This window comes from Stegodyphus dumicola, chromosome X1 (genome assembly GCF_044657685.1).
Source record: "Stegodyphus dumicola isolate Sdum_Otavi_A_Nest chromosome X1, ASM4465768v1".
In the NCBI taxonomy this organism is placed as follows: Eukaryota; Metazoa; Arthropoda; class Arachnida; order Araneae; family Eresidae; genus Stegodyphus; species Stegodyphus dumicola.
Genome location: NC_140780.1, coordinates 94,021,576 through 94,045,369, shown reverse-complemented (window position 1 = coordinate 94,045,369; position 23,794 = coordinate 94,021,576). Strand labels below are relative to the sequence as shown.

Here is a 23,794-nt window from a genome sequence, read left to right as displayed (position 1 = left end):
CAGATTGCTGACATTTTCAACAACAACCTAATTAGCATATGTTCAAATAATCAATCATGATTGGCTGTAACATACAATATTTGCATACTGATATACTGATACCCACATGCACAGAGATTTTCCCACACTCAAATTCAACTATGCTTTCGAAAGTTGCTAATTTGCATTGCATGCTTAACTTCTGTGCAGACAATTGAAGCCAGTGTAAATGTATAAAAGCACGCATTCAAAATTTACATAGCCATTTCTCACATCTTTGCACCTTCCAAAGTTATTCCAAAAGGATATAAGCTCATTACACGTACATGTGATTGAAAGTTTCTGTTTGAAGACTGCATTTCAACAGGTTTATTCTATTTTGAAGAAACTCTTGCTGGAGTTAAGGCAATTTCTACATAGACAAGGCATATTAAAGATACACGCTGGTCTGCTAGTTGCTGCATAAAATATGATACAGCCTTTTCAATTAGAAATTGACTGCTTTCTGAGATTCTGTAAGTGGCCTGAAGATGACATAATCATATAGCATGAGATCGTGATTGAAGACAAAAGGTGTTTTATTTAACCCCTTTGTGCCGACTGTCACATCTACATGCCAGCAACAAACACACTCACTTCCTGGCCGACACGCAGGCGTGCCAGAGCGTTTTCCCGTTCAGCCCCGACTGTCACGTATTTGTGCCAGTGTCCTGGAACGTTTTAAAAACTATAATTTCTGCCACAAGATGGCACTGTATATCCATATGGTTTCAGATACATGTACATTAAACCTTTTACTCGAAATGAGAGAAGCATGACTCACATACACATATTTTTGATTATATAAACAAACGGGGAAATAAATGTTTCCGAATGGCGTGATTTATGATGTCTCTTTAAATTCTCATGTGGCAGTTGTTTATTGTAAGTAGAGAAGTTTTATTTTCGCTAAAGCGTTGGGTATTTTGGTTTGCAGTTCAGTTTTTAGAAAATAATTAGATCTTGTTAGACGTGAATTCTTTCTGTTTTTACCGTTGCAATCTCGAAGCGTCGAAAATGTTTAACAGAGCACGAAATAGCAGAAATGATGCAAAATATTTCAGATATTGATTCTGAAACAGATTCTGATAGTAGTGATAGTGATACTACGATATATCCTGATCATAAAGAATCTGGCGAATCTAAAGATGATGAGGACATTTCGGACATCTGTATGCCGAGTATGTCGAAAGCAAGTACTTCTCCAGGGTCATCCACAATAGAAAATTTTTAAAAATCCTCCAAAATGGCAAATGAGTTATTAAGAGTGCAAATGTACAACTGTGTGTAGATCCCTATTTTTAAATTGTTCATACGAAAAGAGAATTTTAAGTAATATATTTAGTTTTCAGATGTATAATGTTAAAAGTCATAAAATGGTGTGTAATGAAAATAAAATGTGTAAAATATGCATTTAAACAAGAAATAAGGTAATTAAAGTACATATAAAAATATCTATAAAGCATAAGCCGTTTAAATACTCTATAGAGCATTATTAAACAATGCGTTGATACTTCGGAAATTTCATGGGTTTAGGCTTAATAGCAAAAAAGCCCCCGGCCCTGGACAGACGCTCGCATAAGACACTGCCGGCCTCCGCGATAAGCGCACATTTGTGCTACCCGGTGCGAAGGGGTTAAGAGCATCCAACTTGTGCTTTATGACCTTGTCAACATGACATACAACACTGATGTGTAGCAGAAAGATATCTTTATGGATGTTGGCAGGATATTCTTGCCCTAACCGCACTTTCTAACTACTTATGGATATTACAAATTGAGATAGGTTACATGAAGTTGTATGACTGAGAAACAATTCATGAACTGGGGAACTCCAATGCCTTCATAAAGTCATCCAATTCTTAAACAGATAAATTCTTAGTACTGTATTATCTTGTAAATTAAAACTACATAAAAACCTTTCTATATGTGAAAGATCTCAAAATGAAAGCACATTTAGTTAGTAGAATCAACAATAAGTACGCAACATGCTCTGCATACAAAAAACAGGAACTATTTCAATTTTAGCAATTTTCACTTAAAAAAAAAAATCACTTTTTTTCAACTAAAATAAGCATCAATGAGTTTGTGAGAATAACCAAAAGAAGAATGTTAAAAGATGACTACAATAAATTCTGCAGTTAAATAAAACTCACCCTTTCACCGCAGAATTAAGAATTAATGTATCAGTAAAATCTGGAAGACCAGCTTTAGTTGAATCCTCATTTAGTAACTGGATCAAAGTTTTAGACTCATGCAAATCAGCAGTAGACTCAAGAGTTTTTTTTTTACAGGAGCTAACTAAAAGAAAAAAAAAATATTAACACACTGAAGAGAGAAATTAAGAAATTTCTTGTAGCAAATCAGATTGAACTTATAGTGAAAAATCTGGTCCGAGTTTTTACAATGTTACAAAAATTTTAACATTAATAGTAGTTTATATTTGACACATATACAATGTACTTTTTTAGACAAATAAGACTAATGTAGAGTTTTCCTTATTTTGCATAAAAATTTATTTAAGGTTGATTCCGTTATCTGAACTTTTCAACTTCTCCCATTCTCTTGCCAGGATGTAAATTTAAAGTTAAGTGAAGTGCATATTTAAACGGGCGAATCTCTGAATTTATTCAGAGCGTGTTTTTGCTAGCCAGCGTGCGTTTCATTGTTGTTTCACCATTACACTAGTAGGTCTCTAGGCCATTTCGGATTTATCATCACACATGTTAGGTTTTTGTGAGTCCACCTGTTAGGTGTAACTTACATGCTATCCAGCCCTACTTATTTTAGATCTTGACTTGAATTATAATCTACGTTTTTAGTTTCAACATCAAGTTTGATGGTGTCTTTGTAATGCACAAAGAGTGTGCTTTTCTGTTAACTATCTTGAATTAATAAAGGGTTATTTTCACCCTTCTTCTGTGCTGGTAGTATTCATGCCTGTGCGAGAATTTGCCGGGTTCATTGTAGGATCTCACGGACGTAGCCAGCTCAAATGGCGGGGGGTGCTTGTTATGACTCCTATGGCTGTACTGTTCTACGTATTACAGCATCTTCAAGTATATACCAATTATTACGTGACGAATATATTGTGTTAATGGCAGTTATCTAATTATAAATAATAATTATATTATGAATCTTATTAATAAAATTATGTAACATATTTATAGATATATTGCATTTAATTATCGTATTTATAATTATTACCTTACAATCATAATAAATGCGTAACTCAATATTTCTGTTTATAAATTAAACATTATTATTAAAATATTAAAAGAATTATAAAATTCATTTTATTTTGGTTACATAATACAACTATAAAGATAAATAAATATATAAAATCCATATTTCTGTTGTATATAATAAAGATATTGAATTAAATACATAAAAGTTGTAAATACATTATTTATTCTGGAAATGAAATTAAATTGGAAATAAAAATTTAAAAAAAAAAAAAAAAAAAAAAAAAAAAAAAAAAAAAAAAAGAAGGCAAAAATTTTTCTGGCCTTCCACTTTGGTTCGGCATTTAAAATATTCCCGAATTCCACTTTCCGTGACTGTAAACTGGCAAATACATATATCAATAATTTTGTCAATTGATATTCCCTTGGTATAATTAATGTTCCTTAATATCAAAGAATTCCTGCGCTCTTCGCTTATAGTACCTCTATTATAACTTTCTAACCTTTTCAAAGCACCTATCAGAACGCTAACATTCGCAAGATATTATCAGCAGTATAGCTGCTATGTGCAAAAGCACATTAGTATTTGGTACAAAGATTTTATTCAAAGCTTTTAAAACCAAAACTGGTGTGCCTGGGAGCTTTGTTTTGGGAATAGACATAAAATGCCGTTGCCAATGTTTCGTCTCTTCTTTTAGAAGTTTTGGAGAGGGTAAATCACCTTCTAAGGCATTTCTCCCGTCTTCTTAGCATGCCTTTGTGGTGTAATGGTCAGCATGCTCGGAGCGTATTCAAGAGGACAGTGATTCGAGTCGCGGTGAGGGCATGGCTCATTTTTTATCTCTCCTGCTTTAAAAAAATATCTAATGTCTCTATAGTGGCGCCTGAACTAAAAGGTGGTGAATGATGATTCTTCACTACCAGAATTTGGCAACTGGGTCCCCAAAACCTCAGTCGCCCTTTAAAAGGAAGAATATATAAGGTATTTCACCTGCCTTCTTAGCAAGCCTTCGCGGTGTAGTGGTCAGCACGCTCGACGCGAATTCGAAAGGTCCGTGGTTTGAGTCCCGGCGAGGGCATCGCTCCTTTTTCACATGACTCCTGCATAAAAAAAACCCCAATGACTCTACAATCTTCAACTCATTTACCGCAATTTCATTTACACGATCAGCGCAAACTGATGGCTGTATGCAAAACAGGGATGATGCAGTCTTTTCTAAACTTGAAAATTGAGATTTTAAATGGAAATTGAGATGGCCAAGTAAAGGTATTGCTAAAATAGTTTTATAATAATTAAACACAGAATCACAATGAGCATTATATCGATAGATTTGCTTTAGAATGATGCATGGCAGGTAATTAAAAATTGAAAAATTTTACCACTTATCAAAATTTTCAGTTTTGATAAATATATTTAAATACACAATAGCACACACTGCATGCAATTTTGAATGCATTAAAAATTAATTTTATCATTATAATTATAGCTATTATTATAATAGCTATAATTATATAATAGTCAGGATTTTCAAATGAGGGGGGATATTGCATAATATTTTCCACAACAGAAATGCTTCCGGTAGAAAATGTTCATTAGAAAATGTACAAGTGTTTGGAGAAAAGAAACCCAATTTTTTTGCACTTTTTTCTAATTTATGCTTTCTTTTTTCAGGGCGTCTCATATTAAGTGATTTGCATTACCAGTTAAAGCATTATTTCTAGTAACACAACACATAGCAAAATTTGCTGGAAAAATATAGACTTTAGATCTGATCCGTTACTTTTCACTTTCTCATGAACAAATTGGCCGGATCTCTCATAGTTTATTCCCAAGGGCTAATTGGACCTCGTACAGTGATTCCCGCAATTTAGTAAAATGCCTCGGTTCTATTCGTCGACATGCCTAGCTTGTAGGAATCCTCACTGTGTAATTCTAAGTTGCTGTTGGAAGTGAAGAAACTTAAGAACTGATAAGCGAACGACCACTTCAGTTATTGTGACAGGAAACAACAAGATAGAAGGGTAAAACAACCCTTTATTATTCCAACTAAAGTTTAACAAAACTCCGTCTTGGAGTAGTACAATAAAGCGACAATTGGGCTTGAACTTAAGAAACTAAGAATTAAACTAACTAATATTAACTAAAGAGATATAGCTGAAGCTATCAAGATTCTAACAGAGTTGGCCCCTTAACGTTAATCGACTGTGAAGCTATCAAAGGCCTAAAGTACGGCCGAGCGTAATAACAGCTTACGAGAGAGTAGCCTAAAAAGGCGGACGCGTGGTATCCATAATACCTGGTATCTCTCTCACTAAGACCGAAGATCTTTGCGGTTAAATACCGCTCTTCCTCATTATGTATTCATACGTGATTTTAAAACTACGTTCTGGCCGGAAGTGGTAAGTTGAAGTTAAGAATTGATAGGAAAGGAAGTTTAACTCAAAATTTAACTGTTAATAAAATTAATATAATCCTTACAAGCTTTAAAACTGGGAAAAAAAAAAAAAAAAAAAAAGCAGTTTTAAGAGTTTTGCAAAAATTGATGTTCTACACTATTGAATTTAAAAATTAATAGCTATGGTTTTAAAATTTTAGGCGATGCCTGTAATTATGTGATGTAAACGAACCATACTTTCGCATTCCCTTCCGAGGATAACTGTGATACCCTTTAATATTAATATTTAATTGTTTATGTTATTTTTCTCTTTTGCATTACGATCAAAAAGTAAAATGCATTTGGTTTTGATAAATATGTTAGAACTATAGTATAGAACATCGATTTTTGAAAAATAAAGCTCATGCCAATAAAATTATTTCTCTTGAAAAGGGATGTTGCTGATTCGGGGTTTCAGCTTGATGTCGACGATGTATATGATCTTAAAATTACATCAAATTTTTATCATTATAATTAGTATTTCATATATGCTTGCTACTGTTTGTTGAAATCAGTATGGAAAAGCATACAAAAGTTATCTGTCTATGAGAAAGGATGCCATCCCATTTGTGGAGAACTTTCTAAGGGAAACAGGATCGTATTTACCTTATACACTAGAAAAACAATAAAAGCTCATTCAGCTCGTTCCCCGATATTCAAACCTATGTCGAACTAGCACCGTTCAGCAATCTTATACGTTTTGCACACTAATGGGCTATGTACATTTTTCATTCTATTTCAATTCTCATTTTATACTTCTTTTTAATCAGTAATTATCTGATTATTTGTTCCAAACGCAGCTGAACACAAAATAAATCTGAAAGCTTTCAGATTTTATATTATGCCCAAAGGGGCTTGGTGTTTTTTTCTAATGTTTTGTGTGTTACCTTTATTTATTAAATATTGTGTTCTTCGCACTTAAACCACAAAATTCGATTCAACAGCAATACCCCAAATAAACTAAAAAGAGCATACCTTTCGAATTTCCGATGCACAGTCTCTCGCGCTAATCCCCCCCCGCGACAGTGTTGCCACTGCTTGTTTTGAAATGGATGAGTTTGTTAATCAAAAATTTGTTAAATTTTACAAAACAGGAAATAGATAATAAAACAAATTCCAAATTTGGGCTTTCAGATGCTCATATTCGAGTGAAGGACTATGCTATTCAAAATTTGATGCCTCTAGGTATCATTGTTTTTTCACAATGCAGCAAACATGCATACATTCATTCAGATTCTTCATTATTTAATTTTTTTTAAATATAATGCAGGGCTCTAATATTTGCTGGCAACAGTTTGGAAAGTGAAACAACGTTTATACTAAACAAACGCAAAATACCAAAACGAAATTAATAGCCCTTCTGGGAAATTTGCCCCTTTGCGCTAATAATAAAATAAAATAAATTACTTGGCAGTGAATGACCTATCTGCATATGTAACGGCTACCCTATTAAATCATTTTAAATAACAATAATTTAAATTGCTAGATGACTAATAAAATAAAATTCATTGCACTGAATTCAACAAAGTTCACATGCTCTCTACATTATTCCAAGAAAATTAATATTTATGCTATACTTATTGACTTCTGAATTTCGAAATTGATGTAAAAAACAATCACTCAAAATAATTTTACTATCTTTCCTTCCCTCTTTTGTGCAATATTTAGATATTATTATATTATATTTAGATAATAAGCAGCAAATCTCAAAATGAAATACCCCAACTTATCACTTTTTTTTTGTTTTGTAAATACTTATTTTTTTTGGTCCGAAACAAAAGGGCTTTTGGTTCTTTAGTGACATAAGCTTAATAGTTAGAGGGAAAGTGGAACCGGATACAAAGGGCTATTCAAAACTGTAAAAGAACAAAAGCTTTACGACTTGAAAGTGTCACCTAACCTTCGAAGCATTTTCCCGCCACTTGTTTGGTGAGGAAGGCTGACTTTTTCAGATCTTACTTCTAAACTGAAAATCAGAGACTTTCCGTTCATTCTTTGTTAATCACATGAATGTTTTTGGGAAGCTGGAAAGCAATATATTAAAAGTTTGAAGAAAGAATCTATTGAAAATTAATTAGTACATTTTTTAAGTATAGGTAGTGATGAAGCAGGAGAGTGCTTGGGCGCCTCCCTGGCTACGCGCCTGGATCTAATTTAGTTTATGTGGAAAAGGAGAGAATAACCATACACAGTAAAAAGAAAGAATAAGTCCTCTAACAAATCTTATCACGCAAACCTACAGAAGGACGGAAACTTTTCATGGAATTATAAATTATGTGTAGACTGGTGGGTACTGTTAGTTTCAAAACCATTTTATAACTTGGAATTATTGCTCAAACCAGGAAGTTTCGAAATGTCTTGATATCATAATATGCTCTTGAATATGATAATAATGCTATTTTATTCTAGTATACTAATCTTGTACAGTTTATGACAGAAACATGTTTTGCTTAAATAAATCTATTATGCATTTGGATCAAGAAAAAAGCTAAAACTGAGTATCTGAATCAAATACATATGGCGACTTTTCTGTGTTAAGTATTATTAAATATAGAAATAACACTTTTCTGTGTTAAGTCTTATTAGATAAAATAACACTTTTCTGTGTTAAGTCTTATTAAATAAGAAACATAAAATCTGAGATTAATTTTCAAGCTATAGTAATATTTTTCTGCTCTGTTCCTGATTTCTTTTTTTGGCATTACCCTATGATTTGTTAGAGGGACTTATTCTTTCTTTTTACTGTTTTATTTGTCTAAAAAAGTACTTGTCCTATAATAACCTTTTTATATATATCTTACTCCATATGGGAAGAAATTATTTTTCTGATGATTCTTACAATAAATACTGTTAATAAAACTAGTTGCTGAAAAATTATTAAAATGATAGAAAAGTACTAAATAGTTCATTTTGTTACAGTAGTTTATAATTGATACATGATTTACTGTAACAATTTGGAAGATAAATGATTACCTTATACTATTAGAATCAGCAATTTATCTGTTTGCATAGCTTTGGCTTTTTGTCACTTTGTCAGTACAGGATTGCACTCACAAACTGAAAATAGCACATTATTCAAATGCTAATTGAACCGTATCCTCTTTTTGTGTGTATAATGAATATAATCTACAGCAATAAAATAAATAATAATTTTTTGAAAAAAATTCTGCCAAGTATTTTATCCATGCAGTGTAGTAAGTCTTTAAACCTTCTGAAAGCCTTGGTATGTGACTAAAACTTATTTTTACTGAAGCAATTGAAGGTTGATTTCAGGTTAATTTGATTACAGCGAAGGATGCGGAGGCTATTTGTTTAATGAGAGGACTTTCTTTCTATGGGAAATTGGCCTGTATATACATCAAACACATGTGGAGAAAACCATGTAAACACCCACGCAACCAGCTTGTTTGCCTGGATTCGAACCCAGGTTACCAATATTCAATGACTTTACTACTCAGCTGCTAGTGGGTAGCAAATTGAAGGAAACCATACACTTTTTAAAAATATTCTTCTCTTTTTTACCATTCAGAAATTAGTTGGGCTCTTTCTTTATCTCATTTCCCTCCTCCAATTAAATGACCATTTTTAAATGGGGGCAATTTGAGTGCAAATATCCCATTATGAAAAAGTCTAGTTGGAAGTAGACAGTAACCAGACTTTCAACGTATTTTGCTGAAACGGCCCAGAGGCAAATTTGACCCATCGGAATGCTTATATCAAAATATGTTTAATATCAAGTATTTTGCTATTTGTTATTATTTCTTCTATTTAGATATTTACCTGTGAGTAAAAATTTTTACAGTAAGATAATAAAAATATTAATATTATATTTACACTACATAAAACACCATACATGTTATAATATAAAACACAAAATAAATCATTTTAGTTTTGCAATGATGTTTTTTGTCTTATTTGTCCTGCATATTTATGAGCAGTTCTGTTGTTGTTGTGACTTATCTCACTTGTCTGACAGTAACATCAGCAAAACCCCATGAAATTTGTCGTGACAAGGAGTGCAAGATCGTGCCTGTTGTTACAGTGCCCCCATGCTGCATAGATGCTATACTTTTACAAACATCCATGCCTTCTCCGAGAAATCCAACCCAGGCCCTTTGGTATAGCAATCAGTGTTGTTAACCATTATCCTGGTTAGGCGGCATGAGCAGTTCTTAAAACTTCTAATGCAATCATTTCCCACTAAAACCCAAACAGAATTACTTTCAATAGTTCTCCAATCCGTATTAAAATTTAATCATTTTAAAAATTTCACACATTTGTTCCATTTGCATATCTAAAATTATATAAACATCAAATGTATCTGAAATTATTTATACATCAAATAGGGTGGAAATATTTTAATGAATTTCTAAATTAAATTGTTTGGAAACAACTTGAACCAAGAAATAATTTTACTTTCAATTTTTAAATCTTTTTTAGACCCATACTATATTTTACATTTTTTAACAAATAATTTTACAATGATACTTGATCTTAGTGGAACTGGACATATAAGAGTTACGCGAAAACGTAGAAAGATCATTCGATATTTTTTCAGACAGCATAAAAGGATACCTATAAAAGTGCCTGAGTAACCATTTTGAACCATTCTATGTAAAAAACAATTTTGAACCATTTTATATAAAACCTTGAATGCTGAACTGATATTTACTTTGGGGTAATTTTCAAAATTCAAACATAAAAAATTTGTGAATTCTTTTTCAACATTGTAAAATTACGAACAATCCCTTGAAATTTGCGTAAATTTGAGCCGTAATAAAGTGGGTCTTGCAAAAAAAATCAAACAATAGGTGATTACTTTGCAGGTATTTTGTTTGCTTTGTCAGGTTTTTGACTGCAAATCATCAAATAATTAATGGTAAAGCAGGTGAAAGTAAGCATGCTTACCTAAATTTCAATAACCAATTTGACAGCCACTGCACTTATTAGATGCAAATATGCATTGATAGTATTTCCATTAATTTTATTAAGATATAGAATTTTACGTAATATTAAAAAAGTAAACTATAATGTCTATTTTTGTTACCTGTAGAATTTTCACCATGGAATTAAAAGCGAAGAGAATTTTTTTTCATTTTTGATTATGTGCTGCATAGTTATATCCAAAAACTTTAATTAGTTTTATTATTTATTGTTTCATAAATATTTTGTGTACATCAAATGTTTTCTGTACACATGTAATTGTTCTTGAAAATTTTAATAATATGCTCTTTGTAAAACTATTATACTGAATAGGTTCAAAATTGTACAACAAATTGTGAAAAGAGCCTTAATATTAAATGAATAAATTTATTATGTTCTTTGTCAATAAATAGGCATTTACCTTTTTTATTTACTTGTATGAAGTAAAGGAAGTATTGTAACAGCAAAAACATTTGGTTAACAGATATGAGTGAAAATATCCATTTCGACTTTTTTCTCCATAACTTTTGTAAATACACACAGAATAAAGTACTCTTAATTCCAAACCAGATTGTAAAATGGGTTTAAAATGGATTTTTTCATGACATCAGTAAGTACATATCTGAGTATTTATCTCTATAACTCAAAAATGATTAGCTATAGAACACTGACATTTTGTATAAGGGACTACTTTAACATCTAGTTGTGCACCTCTCTTCTTTGTTGAAATTGGCAGTACCACAAGTGTGTGTGTGGGTATATACACACCCACCCTCCTTAACCCGTTTTCACAATTTTTGGTCGCTGTCATATACTTTAAATCACAGAAGTGTTTTAAATGATGAAAATATTCATGTTTTGGAAATATAAAATTAAAAAAAAAATTCATTTTCAACAAATGATGAAACCTAATTTTTAATGAGATCTGGTTGCATTAATCATATTTGGGAAAGTTTTATACTCATTATGAAAAAATAAAATTATAAGAAATTTGACTCCTGCACAACAAAAATTGACCGGGATATTTAATTTCAAAATTTGCAATTATGATATAATTTTTAACTTGCCTTGAGCAACTGTGTTAATTAAGTTAATTAACAATGTTAATTAAGTTAGAAACATTCGAGAAAATAATTTTAAAGGAAGTGTAGCAAAAATGTGTACAATTTAATAGATGTACAAGGAAGTCATAAGATGTCAACATCAAATTTTTTTTCATTACCGATTTCAGTCCAAGTCCGATGTGATTTTCCATCTCTCGACAGACTTAAATATGCAAAGCATATATATCGTGGTATAATAACAAAAAGCTAACAGAAGGCAATTTGTAATAGTTTCAGAATACTTTTTTAAGCTTCATTAATGTTATTCCAGATGAAACACTGATATTTTTAATTGAAATTGTTTCTTTCTATAGCTTTTAAACATTGCTTTGGGCTGGATTATTTTGGTTACAGCAAACCATACAAAGGCTCTTTGCCTAAGGAAAGGAATGCCTTCCTGAGAGACTTTCTTTTAAAGGAAACTCGCTCATATCCACGTAACTCAAATATGAGCTGAGCTCGTTGTGGACCATCAAAAGGCTAATAAGGAAGAATTCTTCAGTTAGAGAGAAGTGTTTCAAAGTTTTATTTCCGTTCTTATAGCTAAAGAAAATGAAACAGGAAAGTGGAAGGGCTGTCCTGTTGACATTTTGGTATTTATTCTAAAATACAGTTCTCCAGAACAAAGTTGAAGATAATGTGATACTGCTGCAAACTTTTTTCATAATTGCTTAAGTGTATCTAGTTGTAATAAAGAGATTTTTAAATAAAAATAATTTTTAAATTTCTAAATGTTTAATTTTGTATTTAACTGCTTGCTTGATTATCCCGAGTTATCCCGGGTTCGTATATAGTGCAGTTAATTATTATCCCGAGAAAACTCAGGCAAAGCAGAATTTGTCACCACCAGGATTTGGCAATTGGGTCCCCTATTCCTCAGTCGCTCTTTAAACGGGGGAGTACATAAGGTATTTCTCCCACCTCCTTAGTGTAGTGGTCAGCACACTTGATGCGCATTCGAGAGAGCACACTCGATGCACATTTTGTGGTTTGAGTCCCGGCGAAGGCGTTGGTCATTTTTCATCTCTTCTGCATCAAAATAAACTAATGTCTCTACAATCACTATGAATGTTTTTTCCCTTCTAGCCTTCTACATGTTCTCAGGTTAGACTGCTGCAAGGCATGATCGAGAAGGTGCAGCATTGCCATCTTGCGTTTGCAAGAATATTCTGTGCTGCCGATTTTAATTTTATCCAGGTTCAAATAAAAACAAACCACAAAAAAATCTAGATATTTTTAGCTTCTCACTTTGTTTAATTAGGCCAAATGCCTTAGTTAAATTAATTATGAAGCTTTTACAATATTTTGCAGCTCCCCCCAGGAAACTGCGGCACACAGTTTGGGAACCACTACTTTAAGTGATAAAAATTTTAATAATGTCTGATGGGGAATAGATGATGAAATCAAAATTCCTAAATAAAAAAGCATAAAAATATTACTAATGAAACAATAGCTTTCTAAGAGACACACCCAAAAAAGATTGCTTTGAATATTAATAATTGTTATCCTAGAGTTTATAATTCTATGCAGAAAGCAAATCAGCATCTTTCAATACTGTAACTAAAATTACTAAATCTACAGTAGGCAATGAACGAACAGAGAATATTAATTCATTACAGCACTTCACATTGCATAAGTGAATGATAATATTTTCTAAGACAATCACCAAATTTATTTTCTTTCTTCTTTGAAAAAAGCCTATAGACCCCCTACAGAAGTCTCTTTTTCACTCTCGAATACTTCAGATGGTATTCATACTTTAAGACGTTGCATTATTTAAATTCTAATGTGGTGCTGCTATGGTTACCCGAGTCATTATATTCAACTCTTTGGCCCAAAATTCCATTCTGACCTCAGTCAGAATCCTGCCAAAGCAACCCATAATTCTGATATCAGAAATCCAGTGCAATAGTCAGCACCATCTATTGACAAAAGAAGCATTCACTTTTCTCAAAACTTACTACTATTTGGATAGGGAAAAGCCGCCAATCATTACTTCTACACGGAAAGAAGACTCCAAACGAATGGCCGAAAGAGGTACGTACTATTTCTAATGTTAAATTGTTGGTAACAAGAGAAAATCCCTGAATGAAGAAATCAATTGCAAAATCTTTAAATTCATCTGTAGCCACAATAAATGAAATAATAAACTAAGATTTACAACCTAGAAAAGCTTAAAAAAAAAAAACTGATGTTCACCAGCTTTTGCCAAGGCAAGTCGCTCATCGCAGAAGGATTTATAGAACACTGTATGAAAACTAACAGGAGATAAGTAGAAATACATTGACCCTTAATGACGAAAGGGTTTACCTAAATGACTGCAATAATAATAATAAAGGCTACTTATTATAGAAAATGAAGAGAAATAATGCATAAGCCTGGTTCCATGAACGCAAAGAAAGTTTTAGTAAGGGCTTATGATTGTCACAGGATTCTCTTACAATGAGAAATTTAAAATACCAAGAGTTGAAAAAATGGCAAAATCAACTCAGTATACTATCAAGAAAAAGTTTCATGTCCTATACTTTTAGAAAAATTCCATTTGTTTATCCAACTGAGTTTCAAACAGTGAAACTTCATCAAGACAAAGCAACAAGTCATACTTCAAAAAGTAACACTGCATTCCTTGAAAAAAAGAAGACTGATACAGATATTGCATATATACCTTTCTAACGTATTCCTGAAAAGTGCCCTGAAATTCCACCTGTAGACTATTGTGGCTTTGGTCTCCAGAAAGAGCACTTTATAAGTGCAAACATATACAGATTCATGGACTCTTAAAAACAATAGAAGAGGGATAGAAATAAGACATCTGGAAATTTTATGAAAAGTTCTATCATGGAAATCACAAATGCAAACTTCCAAGGAAAAGGCTATCAGTTTAAACATTAAAAGAATATTCGGTACTTATGTATTATCGCAACCAGGTTGGCGCTATTTGTAAGTTTGAGTAAAAAAGTATGAATAGAAAGAAAATGTACATTTATTAATTACAAATAATTTTTAATACAGTTTTTTATATTATTTTGTTTTAAAATATAAAACAGCAATTAAACCCTTCCGGTTTCGAATTTGAATAAGTTGCAGAATTATTTTTTCGGCGGAAATCTTTTGGCTATTGCTTTTAGCACTGATTGAAAACCGTATTCGCCATAACCATATACACGTTGACTTATTTTTACTTAAAAAAACATCCCAGAATTGCACAAAGATGGCATTGCGCACACACTTGACTTTATCCATGTACACTGCTATTTTCTCATAAATTACAAAAATTTGCACGAAAATGCAGGAAAATTTTGTGAATCTCCACATGCTCTTTTTACAAAACTACGTATAATACGTAGGGTTGCCGTAAGTAGGGTCGCCAAATTTGTCAATTTATGCAAATTTTGGCCCGGTTGCGATAATACGTAAGTACCGAATATTCTTTACATCTTAGACATTAATTAAACAGCCTCAAATCATTCTAAAAACATTTTAACACCCTCTATATCTACGTCCAAGAAAAAATACCTTCCATTGGTTACATGAACAATATGCATGTTACATATGGAGCAATAGTTTGGCTGAAGATGAACAAATAGACAGTAATCTCTTTAAAAACTTCCAGACAATTTCAAACCAAACATATGTCCTTGCATGATTATAAAACTATACACAGATATAACAGCAGAAACAGTAACAGATATTTATTAGACACAAACTGGAAACTCCTATTCTAGAAGTGTAATTTCTAGTGTAAAACTCTCAAGAATAACTAAATTATTGAAGGACGATTAGAAATAAAAATTTTAACTTCATACAGTAATGGTTATCAAACCACAACCAGATTCTCTCATAAAGCAGGGCAAGGAACATATGTAGTAGTAGTACAAATGGTAAATGCAGCAGTAAGTTATCTACTATCAGATATATTTTTAACTGTTGAAAAATTTTTTAATACTGCACAAAAATGCGTGCTTCCAGAGTGCATGATATAACCCAGAAAAATTTTGCTCTTTTGTTAATTAAAGAGATCATTTATTATTTAAAATCAATACACAACAATTTGACATGTACATTATAACAACTTGTTCTTATTAACATAAAAATGAGATGTAAAATCAGAAAAAGTGATACAAGCTAATTTACAGTGGTACCTCATTTTATGAATGTAATTTGCTTACAACCATGTATATTAATTCAGAAGTCAAACAACAAAAATCAGCGTTATATTTACAAAATTTTCACAGAACTAGTTTCGATGGTTTTACTGAACCACCATCCTCAGCTGCAAAACCGCAAAATCATTTGCGATTGCAAATTGTTGCAAGTGATTTTTTGCGGTTTTGCAGCTGAGGATGGTGGTTCGGTAAAACCATCGAAACTTGTCTGTGAAAATTTTTTAAATATAACGCTGATTTTTGTTGTTTGACTTCTGAATTAGTATTTATTCGGTGTGTTATTGTGTCTTAATTAACCATGTGTATCTCAAAACCCAGTTTTTATTTTTTTATAAATGAACTCTAGCATAACGACTGCAAACGACAAGTTCTTAATGGCATTGTGTCCTCATTAAAATACCGTGGAAGTAAATATTTATGTGTTTCAAGTTACATTTGTAATAAATTAGTCAATATTTCACTGACATACGAAAATACTCCTAAGCAAATGTGATCCCTTTAAGTGGCATCTACTATATAATTAAATTTATTAGTACTCTACATGTTGAGAAAGGCACATTATTTTTACTCATAGCATAAAATATTGTCCTTCAAGAATCTGTAGATATGATACTTCTTGAAAACTGACAAATGAAATGAATGGAAATATTCTTAAATGCAGCTTTTGGCAAGTGCTACTAGCGTGTAAAATTATAATTGATCTTCCATGCATCTTTGCCCAGTCATTGGGCAAAGCATTAGATCTTTAATTTACCTGTTATCGACCTAAACATGTAATTCACTGCTTACTCTGTTGTTAAAATAATAGTTGCAGCTATAATTGCATTTAAAATACAACGGCATTTAGGGTTATAATGTAACAGCAAAAGTTATTAAATTTTCGTCTCAGCAGGTACCTGGGTAGATAAGACTTTAATAGTGCTAGTTCAAGTTCGAATTCTGGTGAACAATTCGGATGTTTGGGTATCTTCATCATTTTATATACAATATCAATACAAACCAGTTTCCCTTACGAAAGTCCTTCCTCTGTCCCATTAGCTTCTTTTGAGCATTCATTTAAACAGTCAGTTCATACTTTTGATCAACAAATTTATACATAATTATCCAAAAGATGTCCTTCACAAGCAAGATTGTAGTAGCAAAACTTTAATTAATATTTTGTAACGAATAAATACTGTATTTAATAAAGACTTTTCACAGTTAATATAATTACTACAAGTTGGAGTTCACATAATAATTAAGCAGGATGATTTTGGATATAGAACAAAGCCCTTTTTTTTACTGGCAGCTGTCATATTCAGGTAGTTAGTAATATTGTATTCATTTTGTTAATCCAAGTACCCACCTTTGTAAAAAATAACATCTTTTAATTACTTATTGAAAATATGGGTCATATTTAATAATGGATTAATTCATAATTAATACCATTATAACAAGTTGGAGCTTATAAACAATCAAGCAGAATGGTTTCGACTGGAATACAAAGGGCATCTACATAAGGAGACTTCACATTTTCTCAGGATCTTTAAATTAAAACAAGGGTAAAAAGATGATAATTTTAAGAATTACTGCAGATAAATATTAATCACAAAACTCAAATTATCTCTTGGAAATTAAAGACGTGCGGTCATTCAGGTCCACTGAATGGGAACCTGAATCATCACACGTATTTTAAGTTAGTAAAATTTCTTTTTAGCTAGTCTGTTGTATACTACTGTATGTATATATCAGCTGGCTTCTAAGTTGCTCATTGACACAGTAAAGTCTCCCTCATAGACTTGTCACCTGAGAGATTTTCATGTACAAAGGGAGATTTCATTCTTAAGTTGCTCTCAGCTACTACAGTCAGAGAAGTCAAAACAGCACGTAATTTTTATCCAACAGAGAGCTACTTTAGTCTCATAGTAATCATAATAATTAGCCCTGTTTATATAAGGTCTTAAGTTTTCATAGCTTTAAGTTTTAAAATAAACTGCAATTATAACAATAGTAATAGTAAATGGAAGGCTTAATTACAGACAGAAAGTTACTATTAAAAATGCAAATAAAAAAATGAAAAATAAATAAAAAAAATTAATGAAGCAGGAAAGCAAAGCAATTAGTTGTGAAATGTAATGCATGATGCAAGCATGCATGCATACACACACATTTAATCATTCATTTACATATACAAAGAAAATAAATCAACCCCTTCATATATATCATAAAATAAACAATATAACATAGATTTTTGGCTAATGGAAAGCTTTCTTTTTGATATCCTTACAAATTTTTGTTTCTTCTAACATTCAATCAAATTCAATCCTACTATCTTGCCCCAGCATTAAAATCAACATATATTTTAAATACTGCAATTTAAATTCTGCAGTATAATTGCGAATAGCCTTATGTGCAATTACTTAAGAAAACTTCATTATCAGGTTGAGTTTTATACTAATTATTTCACTTTAATTAGCATCTCGGACCAAATGCTTTATTATTAAAACTATTTTACAACTTGGTGGTCAAGAAATGTTCCCTGGGTCTGTTTCTGAGCACTAATACAGACATACATGTCCAATAAACTGCTTCAGATAAAAAACATGCCTTGTTTTAATACTATGAGTTGCTTACTATGTGAGAGATTTTTGCATCTTGTTTGTATTAAGGGAGGTGAACTGACAGTGATATTTCACAAATATTACACTGACCTACTCTGAACATCTCACTTCAAAATTACCTGAAATTATCTGCCATGAAATTGAGACACTGATAGGGAGGTAACTCAGAAATACATCATTAACACTCATAGTATACTAATGGCTAGGTATATTCCCACAGAGAAACAAGATTAAAAAAAACTCTTTTTTTAATGCAAAATATTTTCAGACCTCTTGACTGTTTCAGAATATTTAGAATTTCAAAGTTTCATCAGATATGATAAAGGCAGCAGGTGGCTGCTATGGATATTATGGACAGATAAGGTGTATTTTGCCTTAATTGTGAATGTAAGCTCCAAGAGCTGCGTTCAGTGGGCTGACAAAAACTTAATGATGTGGCAGCTGAAGTGACTGTGTGTTGCGACATCAGCAGCCCATTCACTCTTGACATCTTCGATGAGGTAACTTTCACAGGTATGAAAGTGTGTTCCAATAGAAGTGCTCAGTATACAACAAAGTTACAAAATTACATAATTCCAGAAGCGAAATGTCATTAATGACACTGTAAGAATGCAAGATAGTGCTCCTCTACATGTTGACACATGAGCCTGGCAATTGCTACAGCACCACTTTGGGTACAGAATCATCTCCTGTAACTTCAGAGTCTCATGCTACCATGATCCTCCACCCCTACTTCGATGGATTTCTGGTTCTGAGATTATCTGTGATTCAGTGTGTACATAGCAAATCCATAAGATTTGTCAAAACTGAAAGATGTCATAAAATATGAAGTTATGCAGATTCCTCATGCAATGTTACATTCATCGTTATCAACAATCTCCCACATACAATGCATCATCGTGTGTAAAGGTGGGCATGTTGAAAACTTGTAATTGTATGTTTCGTGCTGCCAAGCTCTTCTTTGCAAATGTTTCATGCCAGACAATTTTCGTCAATGTACCATTCCAATGCCATTTATGGTTTTAAAATGTGGTAATCAATTTGCACAGGGAAAAAGTAGGTTTGAAAATTTCGAAATTTTTTACTGTAACCATACCTGTGAGAACTCTATTCTCTTAAATCATCACAATCTTGATCGCGTACCTTCTAATAACAATATCTGAAATTTCATTTTGATTGGTTGAGCTGACAGGCTGCCAGGGATTAGGGAAGGTTTTTTTATGACCACCCTGTATAAAGTACGTAAGCACATAATTGTGCATTTGTTTACATATAAATGCAGGTATACACACATGTACATCTATGCATAAGTACACATTACTTTGTGTAGATAGACACTGCTACGAATTTTGCATGCAGATGATTTTAGTGCAATTATATGTGAAATTGCTGTATTTTTCCTGTATAAGGTAACATGAAAATCTAGAGAGAAAATGCTCTGCTGAAAAAATAAGAACACAGGGGCAAATCTGTTTAACATTGAGTAAATGGCTATCTCATTAATTTGGCAAGGTATCCCCACGCTGACAACAGCTGGTGACTACATCTGGCAAGAAATCTCCAAAAGCCCCTGAACTTAGTGAAATTTTGGTCTGGTCCCTATATCACTATAATAGGTATCATAATTGAATAACTAGTTGATTTCATATGCAACTGTAACTATACCCCCCTCTCATATGCCTTTCAGTAAGTAGCAGAGTAAGTAACTTTTAAGTGGCCGGATGAAAGCTATATAAGGATGGAGAAAGCATCTGCTCTCAGTTGTTGTTCACAAAAAATCTCATGACCAGGCAAAGGCAGTCATACCAGATTTTGGTTTTTCTGAAAAGTTCAGGTTTTAAGAAGCAATCTAAAATGGTTACTTTCTAGAAGGATGATCTCAGACTTCAGGTTTAAGGAGGGCTGTCAGTATTCAGTGGCTATCTAACACTGAGAATGAGTTCAGATGAATGGTTTATTTCACTGTCTCTTTTTCTGTGCAAACATATTTCCTAGAATCATGCTCTGCTTAAGCACATAGGAGAACAAATTTAGTTCTGTGTTTAACATATTAAAAACATTCTGATATTCCATGCAGTTTGCAATGCATGACCGAGTTCATTAGTGAGACATCAGTGCAATTTTCAGCTTTATTTGCCACATACTATCTTAGGTGAACATCTTAGGTTCCTTTCAGCAGCATATATTACATTAATTGCATGTTGCAATTAAGATTACCATTTACAACTAGTTGTTTTAACAGTTCTTAGAATTCATTTAGAATATCTGACTTTTCTAGTGCATTATCATTACTTTTATGTCATGCATTTTGACTGTGCAATGCACAGCTCAAGTCTCAAGATAAGTTTAGTATCTGACACATACGAGGTATGTAGTTACAGAAGAAAATATCGCGTACAAAACATCGCAACACAAAAACGTCGTGGTACAAAACATCATGGGAGAAAAGAAAGCTAAGAGAAAACATTGCAGTTCTAAAACATCATGGTACAAAATATCCTTGTCAAAAATAAAACGGTTCAAAAACTTCACAGTTTAAAAACACAGCTGTCGAAAGTAACGTACAAAAAAAGTACCTACAAATCATAGCATGACAATAGCAATGCAGACATGCATTTTTCAGGCTTTAAAAATTTTTAATGGATATTCGCATAATGATTTGTGAGTGCAAGACGCAAAGAAGAATAATTTTTATGTCCACATTTTTAATTAACTAATAAATATTTTCTGAAAATGTAAGAAGGAAACTTAAGCATAGAAAATTAATAAAACTTACAGCACTTAATAGAATTTTAAACTTACACAGATAACTAACAAAGGTTATTAATAAATTATTTTTATTAAGTTTTACTGCTATTTTTTCATGAAAATATAGTATAAAAAAGATTAGAAAAAGGAAGATAAGTAATTGCATGAGCTTATCTATAAAAAATTGCTTAGATAATTAACAAATGATTTACTTTCATTTTTGTTAATCTGATACTCTTACAGTGAAAATTATTTCTTGTTTTGTTTCAGTTTATTCTTAAAGTAACATTATAAAGTTACTATAAAATAAAAGTTAATGTAAAATATCGCAGTTTTTAAATTTGAAAACTAGCTACCATCAGGGCATTCTGATGACGTTTTTATTGTCCGAGTCGCCGAGCAGTAAAGTCATCTAACACTAGTATTTCGAACAGGTGAAGGAGCTCCCTGCATAAAATTTTTGTGATTTTCTTAATGTATAATATGGATATGAGCCAGTTCCTGAGCAAGTACTCCACAAAGCCATCCCTCCCCATTAAACCTAGTGTGGTTTGGAATAATCCAATAAATCGAAATCCAACTGATGGAGTATTTATGCAGCTGGCTTGCATCATATTTAACAAATCGACATCCAGGTAATTAATGCACAATGTAGATGAAAATTTTAATGGTAATTCAAGAATAAACTGAAACACAACAAGAAATAATTTTCACTATAACAGTATCAGATTAACAAAAGTGAAAGAAAATAATTTGATAATTAACTAAGCAATTTTTTAATAGATAAGCTCATGCAATTACTTATCTTCCTTTTTCTAATCTTTTTTAGACTATATTTTTCATGAAAAAGTATCAGTAAAACTTAAAAAAAATTATTTATTAATGACCTTTGTTAGTTTAATGTTCTAAATTCTCGCAATGCAAATTATTGCCGTCGAAAATAAAGTGGTTAAAAAACTTCACAGTTGAAAATATCATGGTAAAAATTAAAGCACTTAGAAATCATCACATGATGATAACATTGCAGAGATGCATTTTCCAGTCTTTAAGTCTTAATGCATATTCACATAATAATTTCTGATCTTCATTTTTCTAATCTTTTTTAGACTATATTTTTCATGAAAAATTACCAGTAAAACTTCATAAAAAGAGATTAATTCATTAATGACCTTTGTTAGTTTACTATGTAAGTTTATGGTAGTTCGGTCCGAGGTTCGAATCCCGCGAACGGGCTGGCTGCATGGGCGTTTTCGTGGTTTTCCCCATGTGTAACGTGTATACGAGCCAGTTTCCCTTAGAAAGTTCTCCACAAAGGCATCCCTCCCCTTAGGCAGATAGCCCTCGAGGCTTTGCTATAATCACACACACACACATACACTATGTAAGTTTAAAATTTTATTAAGTGCTATAAATTCCATTAATTTTCTATTTACTTTTAGTTTTTAATTATCAAATTATTTCCTTCATACTTTTTCGGCAATAAATTAGTTGTTAATCCAAAAATCATTAATACAAAAGTAAAAATATTTCTCTTTACATTTTGCACTCACAAGTCATTATGCAAGAATGCATTTACAACTTTTAAAGCCCTGAAAGTGCATCTATTAAGTTTTATCGCCATGCGTTGATTTGTAGGCACTTTATTTTTACCACTATAATTTTGATGACGTTTTTCAAACTACAAATTTTTTTAATCGCTTTATTTTCAACAATGATATTTTGTACCATGATGTTTTAGAACTGTGATTTTTTCTCTTTTCGTTCTTTTCTCCAAAGATGTTTTCACCTTGTGTTGTTTTCTCCATGATGTTTTCAGCGGACACCAAGGTATGTATATTTTCCAAGATTATATTCAATTTGATGTTCATAATTTCTCAGCTTGTTTAGTAACTTACCTCTGTGAAATTACTTGTTTAATGATGTAATGTCCTATTGCTTTAAGTCATGCTAATGTAATACTATTCAGTTTATTAATGATTTACAAACAAAAATTTTACTACGGGAGAGGACTTCCAATTTCATCAAAAGATTTTCAAATAGATTTTGAATTAAACTCTATTGATTTCAAGGGCGACTAGACACAAGCCCCTCTTCTTAAGGAGGAAAACAATTTTGCCAAACTAACACTGCTGTTTTCACTAATCTTAAATTTTACACTGGCAAGTTTCATTCGATTTAACATACATAATAATTTATAACCCATGCAGATGTGACCAATATGTTAACTGTAATCATAAGAAGACATAACATGTACAAGTAATATTATAACAAATGCTCATGATTAAAGAAACATAAGTATTACTTACTTTGATGGCCTTGACAAGCTTGTATGAAAAAAAGCTTTGGTTTCTTTTTGAGGGTGCTACAATCATTTGCCATAGTATCAACCAATCTTCTAATGTTAATTGGCTTAGAGTTTGATGCATACACTACACCTGCAAATTAAATGTAACAACATGTAAAATTAATTAAGAAGTAATAATTTACACAATTAAAATATCTAATTCATGAAATACCAGAATCAGAACAATATGAGAAGTACAGTAGTTATGCGATCATGGTTAATAGTATTTGAATGTTTTACTCCTGATACTAGAATCATTTCCTTAACATGTTT

The 23,794-nt window shown here is 31.9% G+C and overlaps 1 protein-coding gene across 2 annotated transcripts in view; it reads right to left on the bottom strand.

Moving 5' to 3' along the window:
* The window catches only part of LOC118205802 (caspase-3-like), a 94,531-nt gene that overhangs the window by 4,863 nt on the left and 65,874 nt on the right, over positions 1-23,794 (bottom strand). For both annotated transcript variants that reach the window (XM_035378085.2, XM_035378084.2), the window contains exons 6-7: positions 23,484-23,612; positions 2,174-2,318 (exon numbers count right to left, since the gene is read on the bottom strand). In XM_035378085.2, coding sequence (XP_035233976.1) covers positions 2,174-2,318; positions 23,484-23,612 — 274 coding nt within the window. The remainder of the gene's footprint in view (positions 1-2,173; positions 2,319-23,483; positions 23,613-23,794) is intronic.